Source organism: Pleurodeles waltl, chromosome 5, assembly GCF_031143425.1.
Source record: "Pleurodeles waltl isolate 20211129_DDA chromosome 5, aPleWal1.hap1.20221129, whole genome shotgun sequence".
Taxonomy (NCBI): domain Eukaryota; kingdom Metazoa; phylum Chordata; class Amphibia; order Caudata; family Salamandridae; genus Pleurodeles; species Pleurodeles waltl.
This window is the reverse complement of record NC_090444.1, coordinates 426,156,647-426,167,659: the sequence shown is the minus strand read 5'-3', so window position 1 is coordinate 426,167,659 and position 11,013 is coordinate 426,156,647. Positions and strand designations below refer to the sequence as shown.

The 11,013-nt window shown below is 47.4% G+C and overlaps 1 protein-coding gene across 1 annotated transcript in view; it reads left to right on the top strand.

Annotated features, from left to right (window-relative positions):
* Positions 1 to 2,960: 2,960 nt before the first annotated feature.
* Positions 2,961 to 11,013, top strand: part of CIMIP6 (ciliary microtubule inner protein 6) — a 179,133-nt gene continuing 171,080 nt past the window's right edge. Inside the window, exon 1 of the mRNA XM_069234192.1 lies at positions 2,961 to 3,126. Within this exon, the coding sequence (XP_069090293.1) occupies positions 3,068 to 3,126 (59 nt within the window). The 5' untranslated portion in view covers positions 2,961 to 3,067. The remainder of the gene's footprint in view (positions 3,127 to 11,013) is intronic.

Below are 11,013 nucleotides of genomic sequence, written 5' to 3'. Positions count from 1 at the left end.
TCAACCAAGCAGTGTTGGCAGCCATCTTGAGACTCTGCTTCAGCCGGGTTCCTGGAAAAAATATTTTTTTTAAAAAGGGGCCGGGTATGGACACACTGACCCCTTAGTTCTGGTTCTGTGGTCTCAGAGGGCAATAAAGCATTTCTTTTTAAAATTGCCACCAAAAATGCAGCAGAGCCACGAATCTGTTGAAAATTGAAGACCAGCACCTCCCCGGAGCTTTCTTTTTAATAATGGAGGTGGCCATGCAGTCCCCATTCTGGGGCTTCTAAGAAGCCCTGGGGACCAACACTATCTAGGGGCTTTGTTTGAAATCATGGAGGGGGGCTGTGCGATCCCCCCTCCCAGGACATATACAGCCCCTGGGACCACCACCTCCCCATGGCCAACCCATGCTCGGAGAAGGGGCCAAATATGGCCTTAGGGACTGCCACCCCCAGGGCCATCTCCTGCTATGCCCCAGGGTGCCCACCCCTGGGACATAGCTGTTTACTCTGACTTGGCAGGAACTTTGACAGTTCCCCCAAAGTCGGAGCAAACACTCCAGTTCCAGTGAGGAAGAGGTGTGAAAGTGCTCTCACCTGTGGGAAGCAGAGGTTTCATCGCTTTCCCTGAGATGAAACGATTGCTCTTGCACAGAAGGAGCTACATGTTTATAAGCTCCCTGTGTGCAAGAGCAATGCTGCCTGGGACCGCGGGGGCCTTAAGGCGCCCCCCTGAGGTCTCATTGCACACTGGGTGCCCTGGGGGTCACCAGGAGACATGGCTGGGCCCCGGGGGATGAGGCCCCCGGGCCGCAATTAGCCTGTGGAGGGGGGCCGTGCAACCCCCTTTAACCACCTAACCCTACTAATGCACGGCCTTTGTCGGGCAGGCTCTGCAGCCAACCCACTGCATGACTCTGAGTGGGTCTGTGAGTGGATGGATGACTGCCTGAGTGGGTCTGTGACTGAATGCATGAGTGTCTGAGTGGGTCTGTGAGTGGGTGCGTGAGTCACTGAGTGGGTCTGTGAGTGGGTGTGTGAGTGTCAGAATAGGTCTGTGAGTGAGTCGCTGAGTGGGTCTGTGAGTGGGTGCATGAGTGTCTGTGTGGGTCTCTCAGTGGGTGTGTGACTCTGTGAGTGCATGCATTAGTGTGTGAGTGAGTGCCTGAATGTATATTTTTCTTTATTTTTTATGGTGGGGTTCACAATTCGGCCACAACATTACACGGGGCCACACTGAGCGTTGCGCCGGGTCCGCGACTCCAACCACATGGAAAAAAACATTTGGGACATTTTGAATCACCCAACCACACACCATATATGGCCTTCAGCAGGCAGGCTCTGCAGCCAAACCCCTGCATGTGAGTGGACGCCAGACTGTCTGAGTGGGTCTGTGACTGAATGCATGAGTGTCTGAGTCGGTCTGTGAGAGGGTGTGTGAGTCGCTGAGTGGGTCTGCGAGTGGGTGTGTTTGAGTGTATCTGTGAGTGAGTGTGTGTGTCTGAGTGGCTTTGTAGGTGGGTGCATGTGTTGCTGAGTGGGACTGTGAGTGGGTGTGTGGGAGCCCGAGCAGGTCTGTGAGTGGGTGTGTGAAAGTCTGAGAGGGTCTGGAAGTGGGTACTTGAGTGTCTGAGTTGGTCTGTGAGTGGATGCGTGAGTCACTGAGTGGGTCTGTGAGTTGATGTATGAGTATCTATGTGGGTCTGTGAGTGGGTGTGTGACTGTGAGAATATGGATTAGTGTGTGAGTGAGTGCGTGCATGAATGTATATATATATTTTTTTATTTCAGAGGGGTTCGCGATTCCACTGTGACGTTACACGGGGAGCTGCTCTGAGCATTGCGACGGGTCCACAACTCAAACCAAGTGGAAAAAAAAACATTTTGGGACATTTTGGAACTCATAAGGCGTCCCTCGGAGACCACTACAATGCACCCATGGGGTCTGAGTACTCCTTCCCTGACCCCTTCTATAGTTTCTGACCTTTATTTTTATCTCCTGGGACTGTGTCCTGCTTTATAAAATGTTTGCTACAACTTTCTCGACAGGGTGCAACCACCCAGTCAGAGACCTACTCCTGGCGCATGAAGCTGCGATGCTCCGTGCAGGAGACCCAAAGGAGCCACGTCTCTATATATACAATTTTGTTTTTCATTTAATAATTGGAAAACTACTGAAAAGATTTACACCCAATCCCAAAAAAGGGTGCTTTCTGGACCAAGAGTTAGCTTTCTGCTAAATTTGGGGTAAGTTCGTCCAGCAGTTCAGGCTGTAGTTGTGATGAAAAATCCCTATGGAAATTAACATGGGGAAAACGCGTTTTGGGGATCTTCTTTTTTCCATCTCCTGCTTGACAGATCACCTTTCCAAACAGCAGCTGAAATGAGTATCGAATTGTTTTGGAACATTTCGTGAAGATTTATCAACTGGCGCAAAAGATACAGGCAAGTAAAAAAAACACTTTTCCTATGGAAACTAGGTCTAACTATGACTACCTAGTGTGGACCGTCACTAGGTCATAGATAGAAGGCTATACAAAAAAAACCATAGGCCAGATAGAGAAGATTAAAAGATTTAGTCCTACTTTTATGTCTGGCTAGTCCTGTTTTTTGCTTCTCAAACTCTGGTCACTCTAGTCAGTACGCCCCTCTAAAGGCTGGCGCCCTAGGTCAGGACCAAGCTCACCCATGCCAAATTACTGGGCCCTGCCAAAAGATGCAGCCGTTCTGACAAACGTGAATAAACTTTAAAGCAGTATGCTAAATAAAGATGTTTTCTATAGGAATTGTGACCAAGCGCTCTTCTTGTACTGAAGATAAATATGTCCCCGCCTACGCGCAGGCGGAAAAAAGAGAGCAGGACCTAAAAGGTTCTTTCTAGTAAGGCAGAGGCGGCGCGCGCTCATGTTCCTGCTTGCCTTGAGGCTGTCAGGGAGCGCGCCAGAGCGGCTCGCGTTGCCTAGCAACGGTAGAATAACACCGAGAGCAGCAGGTGGCTGAGTGGGAAGCAGCAGCCCTGCCTGCACTACTAGCGCCAGTCGTTCGTGTTCAGCAGCTCCTCTCCTTCGCTGTGCGCCCCAAAACATGCACCAGACCATGGAAATCTACATGGCACGGAAGAAGAAAGCTCCGCAGCACCGCTTGTAAGTGTTACTTCTTCGGCGGCACCTCGTTCTCACCGATAAAGACCACGCACATGAACGTTTTCAGGTCCTTCTGAAAACACAATGTACAATATATTGCTATAGACAGGCACACTCAGGTCATTTCATGAACAGCCACAGGTCATTGTTGATCCTGGTCGGTCGCCTGTCAGCTCTGTAAATACACCACTCGACTTATCGCTCAGTTTCTGTCTAGCTTTACTTCTAACATCTATTTTTGAGTGTCACATATACATTGTTGTCTTTCTCATTTTGCTCACCATTTACTGTGAAAACACAACGTTTCTTCTGCGTGACTCTTAAATCTGTATTTTTGTTAAAAGCACCGTAATGGCAAATCTAGATTTGACCTGCATATCAGTCAAACATAATCCTCACCATGACTTCAAACAGATAGAACCTGTATGCAAGTATTCGGTGTGTGTAGTGCATAGGTCTTCAAACTTTCTTGCTGTGAGCCCGCATAATCACAATGTTTTAGAGTCGACGCCCCTCAGAAACTTTGTTACAGGAATTGGGGGAACGGGAAACGTAGTTGAGTGCAGGGGACAGGGTTTTTCAGAATCATTTCAGGATTACTTTATCTATTGCTCATAAGCCACACTAATAATGAGACTTACAAAAGAGCAAATTAATCAACCTAAAACAAGTATTGACCTAAAAATACTGCTCCCCATATTTGGGGTTTTGCAAGCCCCTCACATTTACCCAGAATCCTTTGCAAACCTCAAAATTTGGGCAAGAAAATACTTTTTGCTCACATTTCAGTGACAGAAAGTCTCGGAATATGAGAGGAGCCACAAATTTCCTTTCACCCAGTGTTCCCCCAAGTTTCCAATAAAAATGGTACCTCACTTGTGTGGGTAGGTCTAGCGCCCGCAGCAGGAAATGCCCCAAAACACAAGGTGGACACATCACATTTTCCCAAAGAAAACATAGCTGTTTTTTACAAAGTGCGTAGCTGTAGATTTTGGCTTCTAGCTTAGCCGGCACCCAGGGAAACCTACCAAACCTGCGCATTTAAAAAAACTAGACACTTTGAGGAATCCAAGATTGGGTGACTTGTGGGGCTCTCAACAGGTTCTGTTACCCAGAATCCTTTGCAAACCTCAAAATCTGGGCAAAAAAACACTGTTCCCTCACATTTCAGTGACAGAAAGTTCTGGAATCTGAGAGGAGCCTCAAATTTACTTCTAACCAGCGCTCCCCCAAGTCTTCCGATAAAAATGGTACCTCACTTGTGTAGGAAGGCCTAGCACCACCAACAGGAAATGCCCCAAAACACAAGGTGGACACATCACATTTTCCCAAAGAAAACAGACCTGTTTTTTGCAAAGTGCCTAGCTGTGGATTTTGGCCTCTAGCTTAGCCGGCACCTAGGGACACCTACCAAACCTGTGTATTTTTAAAAACTAGACACCTTGGGGAATCCAAGATTGGGTGACTTATGGGGCTCTCACCAGGTTCTGTTACCCAGAATCCTTTGTAAACCTCAAAATGTGGCAAAAAAACACGTTTTTCTCACATTTGAGTGATAGAAAGTTCTGGAATCTGAGAGGAGCCACAAATTTCCTTCCATCCAGCGTTCCCCCAAGTCTCCCGATAAAAATGGTACTTCACTTTTGTGGGTAGGCCTACTGCCCGCAAAAGGAAATGCCCCAAAACACTATCTGGACACATCAAAATGATCAAATACAAAACTACCTGTTTTTTGCTGGGGGCACCTGCGTTTTTGGTCCTGGGGTAAGCAGCCATCTAGGGAAACCTACCAAACCCAGACATTTCTGAAAACTAGACTCCCCGGGGAGTCCTGGGAGGTGTGACTTGCGTGGATCCCCCAATGTTTTGTTACCCAGAATCCTCAGCAAACCTCAAATTTAGCTAAACAATCACAAATTTTTACCCACATTTCTGTGTGGGATCACTGCACCAGGACAAATTTCCTACCACCCAACGTTCCCCTCAGTCTCCCGGTAAAAATGATACCTCACTTGTGTAGGTGGGCCAAGTGCTTGTGACAGGGAAGAGAAAAAAAAAAATGCAAAATTGAGAGGGAACCAAAGCGGGTCCAAAAGGGAAGTTTGAAAAAAAAAACCTTTTTATGCTGACAAGTGGGGCAGAATTTTTATCAGTATAGATGAAACAATGCTGAGTGGTAGGAATTTTGTGGATTCCTGCAGATTCCCAAAATGGGGTGAAAATGTGTGATTTCCTGAAAAGTTGGAGGTTTGCAGGGCATTGTGGGTAAGAAAATGGTGCGGGTGCATGTGAAGCACACCACCCTGAAATCACCCAGATGTTTAGTTTTCAGATGCGCCTAGGTCTTGTAGATTTTTCTACATGGTAGCGTCCCAACGTCCATAAAGTGCAGCACTCACAATTCCAAGTTGGACGATTTTGAGAGATAGCCAAGCTCTCATGGCCCAAATGTAAAACCAAAACTCAAAATAATCAAATGTCCTCTTGCTTGCCGTGGGATAAGATGTTTTAGTGTGCGGGAGGAGAGCTGAAAGACTGTTACCCCCTTCAGGTGGGGTGGGGGCATAACCAGGCCCATGCTGGTTGGTAGCCACCACCCCACTTAATTTTTTTTATTCCCTGGCATCTAGTAGACTTTCTGCCCCCCCCCAGGGTGTGGATTGGGGATAATTGTCCTATCTGCCCACCGGGCAGAACAACTTTGGCCCCATTTCACCCTCTTATTTTGAAAATAAAATGTTCCCTGGTGGGCTTTGGGCCTTCCAAAAATAGGGCAATCTGCCCCCAAGGGGGGACAGATATGGCCAACAGGAATGTGCCTCCTTGGGGAGTGACCCTTGCCCAAGGGGCTGCCCCCCAAACAAAACACACACATACACACACACACCAATCCCTGGTGCCTAAGTGGTTTCTGCCCCCCCCCCCGGGGCAGATCGGCTTAATAGAAATAGGCCGATCTTCCCCCAAGGGGAGCAGAAATGGCCTAAAATAAATTTCCATCCCCAGGGGAGCGACCCTTGCCTAAGGGGTCGCTCCCCTTGCGTGAAATTGTCGCAAAAAAAAAATCCCCAGTGCCTAGTGGTTTCTGCTTCCCTTGGGGGCAGAACGGCCTAATAAAAATAGGTTGATCTGCCCCCAAGGGGGGCAGAAATTGTCTAAAATAAATTTGCCCCCCCAGGGGAGCGACCCTTGCCTAAGGGGTCGCTCCCCATGCGTGAACTTGACGCAAAATAATAAAGATCCCTGGTGTCTAGTGGTTTCTGCCCCCCTTGGTGGCAGATTGGCCTAACAAAAATAGGCTGATCTGCCCCCAAGGGGGTCAGAAATGGTCTAAATACAATTTGCCCCTCAGAGGGGCGACCCTTGCCTAAGGCTCCCCATAGATAAAAAATAAAAGTAAACATAAACAAAAATATATCCTCTATGGGATTCTGCCTCCCTGGGGGCAGATCAGCCTAATTATAATAGGCCGATCTGCCCCGGGGGGGGCAGAAAAGGCCTAAAAATATTTTGCCCCCATGGGGAGCGGCCCTTGCCCAAGGGGCCGCTCCCCTTATTCGCAAGTATAAAAAAAAAATCCCTGGTGTCTAGTGGTTTCTGCCCCCGTTGGGGACAGAGTGGCCTAATAAAAATAGGCCGATCTGCCCCCACGTAAGGCAGAAATGGCCTAAATACAATTTGCCCCCCAGGAAAGCGACCCTTGCCTAAGGGTTCGCTCCCCATCTGTAAAACAAAAAAAAATCCCTGGTGCCCAATGGTTTCTACCCTCCTTTGGAGCAGATCTGCGTAATTAAAATCGGCCGATCTGCCCCCAAGGGAGGAAAAAATGGCCTAAAATAAATTTGCCCCCCCCCCCCCCGGAGAGCGACCCTTGGCTAAGGGGTTGCTCCCCTTGCGTGAAATTCGTCTTAAAAAAACCTCCCTGGTGTCTAGTGGTTTCTGCCCCCCTTGGGGGCAGAATGGCCTAATAAAAATAGGCCGATCTGGCCCCCAAGTGGGGCAGAAATGGCTTAAATATAATTTCCCCCCTAGGGGAGTTACCCTTGCCTAAGGGGCTGCTCCCACCTCTGAAAAATAGGCAAAAAACAAAACAAAAAAATAATGATCCCTGGCGCTTAGAGGTTTCGGCCCCCAGGGGGGCAGAAAAGCCCTTGAAAATAATCGCTCCCCTTATGCCAATTTCCTTTTTCAAAATAATCACTGGTGTCTAGTGGGCATTTCAGCAGCCATATCGCGTCCCAATCTGACTGCTGAAATGCTCTGAGAGACATCAAAGGGAAGGAAATTCCTTTCTTTCCCTTTCAAGCCTCCCAGGCCCCCATCACATGATCGATTGCGCTGGAAGCTAAGCTTCCTGCACAATGGGAGATGGCCTCTGATGAGGTCAGCGTGCTGACGTCATCAGACATCACTGGGGTGGGTCAGGGGGCTTGTGGGTGTAAGGGGAAGCCCCTGCCCCGGTGGGTGGGGGCGGGAGGGAAGCCCACAGAGGGAGCGCTAGAGCTCCCTCCGAGCGAAGGTGCCAGGACATAATGGTTACGTCCTCGGCACAGGAGCGCTGTGCTGCTGGACGTAACCGTTACGTCTGTGGCACAGAACAGGTTAAACATGGTGTAAAACATGATTTATTCTTTGTCAATGAAAGGGCTTTAAGTAAATATTTCAGTAAGGATGCAACATTGAGTTGGAGCAAATAAAAGAAAAGAACAACAATGACATTCTTGCACAGCTAAGTGCTCTACTTATAGGCCTTATGCCATAATATTTTTTTTAATTGTTTTTGTTGACATTTAAAAAAAATTGTTTTTGTTTTTCATGCTACCTCATGTTTACACAGCAGTATTTTTAAAGCTGCAGTTTTTATATCTTGCCTACTGACTATTATTGAAAGACCTATTGCATACCGTTGTAGTCCGCTTAGCTCGAAAGGAGTGGGGCGGGTGCACATGTTTTCTTGCTGTCTTCCCCTTGTGCTGCTTCTCTGTCACATTTTGCCCCACCTACGGTCTCATGTTGCTCCAATCATTCGCTTCTTCGCCTGCCCCAACAAGATGCTGCTCAACCTTCGTTTTCTGCCTGTTTCCCAAGCTCAAATCACCCATGTTCATTGTTGCACCCGCTTCTCAATGGCATTCACATGCTCCCTGCTCTCTCCTCCATTGCTTCAACACATCTCTTGGTCCTGTACTTTTTTCATTTTATTCCAGATGGCAATTTACTAGACTGCTGCACCATTCTCTGTCATGCACTTTTGGCAGCCATGATATCATGAATCACATGCGCCCAAGCATGGTGAAGAATATGTGCATATACATCATACAGCAACCTTTTTCCTTTTGCTGTTCCACATTGGGGAAAAGTGACAAAAGGTCACTGCAGTGTGATGACTCATGTATGCATTTGTGGTGATGCTAGCACGCGTAAGCAAACATCACTTTCGAGCCAGATATTTTGGCTTTTTTGATTTTGCCAATGATGTCCAACACCAGCAAAAAACTTTGTTTTGCCAATGCTGTTTAGCATTGGCAAGATTTATTAACAAAGCAAAAAAGTCAGCAAATGGCTTTCGAAACCAGACCTATTGGCTTCACCAATGCTTGTTTCAAGATAGCAGTTAGAACATAGAAGAACACAAAAAATACAACTGTTTTACAACTGTTGAATGCTACGAAATTGTCCAAAAATAAATATTTAACATCCAAACCATTAGATAGAATGGTTTCTTGTATGAAAGACGTGCTTCAAGCAATTCAACAACAGGTCAACAGCATGAACTCCTGAAAATGAATTCTTGGAAACACAGTTAAACACAGCTCAGATAAAAAAAAATGAAAGAGACACACCAGAAGTATGTACTTAGAGTTTTGTGTTCAGCTGAGGTTAATGCTGTATATGGTTTACACAACATTAAGTAAATAAACAGGCACTTATCACGTTAGCTTGCCATGGTGGGTAGTGAATAACTTCACAAGGTAGAAAACCGAGCATGGGCAGTGAACATATATATAGATATCCATTTTCTCATCCTGTGATTTTTGTCCAGCTCTCCAGAATAAAATAGTTCAGTCCACAGGATAGTGTTGTATAGTTCTACCTCCCCAAAGCTTGGTAGGAGGTCTCTATTGACACCTCCGCAGGCAAAGGGATAGTCACAAGGACAAATCCACGCTCAGGAAGGTATCAAAGAAGGATACTAGTGGCCCTTGTGCACACTTCTGACATGTCTTCTTGCATGTTCGTGTTCAATGTATTACTAATTAGAACATTGGAGTGTTGGGAGCTCCATTTAAAACAATGGAGTGCCCTGGGCTTTTAATGGCCGGTAGAAGCCTGGAGCTCCATCATTCCAATGTTTTTGTTCACATCTGTTGATGTGAACAAAGGCCTCACTGAGTCCCAGGAGATTTCAATCCCCCCTGGCTCTGTGAGCCCTTTTTGTTTTATTTTATTAGACCATTCTGCCCCTCTACAGCTGGGCAACACTGGCATTAAAGTCCCGCTCCCTTGTTCTCCCATCTTCTCTGTGATAAAGAGCAACAGTCTCCTACAAGCCTACCAATATTAGTGCAGACCAAGATATAGTAAAAAGGCAGCGACCATACAAGTTGAAGATGATGTCCTAAAGCTCACTTGAAATGGTGACCCCCTGCCTTCTTATTCTACTTAACCTCTTGACAGCCTTTGACATTGTTGACCACAAACCTCTAATGGACATCCCCTGGGACAGTGTTGCAGTGGTTTGTATCTTATCTGAAGAAAAGGGACTAAATATTCAAAATAAGCTCCTCCACACGCAAGCCCATACAGGTCATATGCTGTGCCTCTCAGGACTTCATCCTCTCACATTTTTCATTCTTTGCAGATCCACCGATTATATGTATAATTAATAAGTCCCCGGGAGGTGGTGGTCCCTTGGGTGATGTCCCCCTGCATATTTTTAGCATATAGCCCTGGGGATGTGGTGGTCCCCGTGGCTTCGCTAAGCCCTAGGAGGAAGGACCCATGCCCCCCCCCCTCCTATTCTGCCCACAGGGCCCCTGGGGCATAATTCAAAGCAAGCGCAGACAGTGCACATTGTGTGGTGCTATGCAGGGACCCCCCCCCCGGCCTCCTGCACACCCGCTCTGCCAGCCTTCCTATGGGGTTCACACCACCATGGAAAGGCTGGCAGTGAGGAAGTAGTAATCAGCCAGGCAGCTCTGAGTTTGACGCCTCCTTGGCTCAGTACAACTCTGAACGCTGTCATGCAGTCAGGAGCCATGTTCCCAGCGGGGACGGTGGTCCCCTGGCAGGTCCGTTCACCAGGATTGTAATTGGGTGGTCGGACTGTCTGGAGTGCAAGCAGTCCGATCGTCAGCACGAGTGGTTAGGAAACATTGGCGGCCAGGAGTGATTGAACCCCCTACTTAGAAGTGCTGCCTGCTACTCTCTACTACCGCTGACTGAATTAAGGGGGTTAGGTGCCTCTATCGGGGCCTGAGGGCAGATATTATCCCCTATAGCAGACCTGCAGGAGAAATGAGAGGGTGACTTAGAGATTCAGATCCCAAGCATGGATTGGGCTAAAGTTCTTGACTACAATCCTGCAGTATCTAGAAATGCCGTATGTAAATGAATACATTTTTATTTTCTGCACAGAGCTTACCTTACCCCTAGTAAACTAAATAGGTTATATCGGACACCCAAGGCAGCATGCCCCAGATGTGGGGAACATGGAGCTGCATTGTTTTATATGGTGTGGGCTTGCCCCTCCCTTTCCAGGTTCTGGGAAGAGGTGATAGACTGTGTTAATGTTGTAACTCACCTGGGATTCCTAGCTCCCCTACTGCCTGCTTGCTGGGGAGGTTCCTTCTCCCGACCAAGGGTAAAACCACCAATAGATTTACG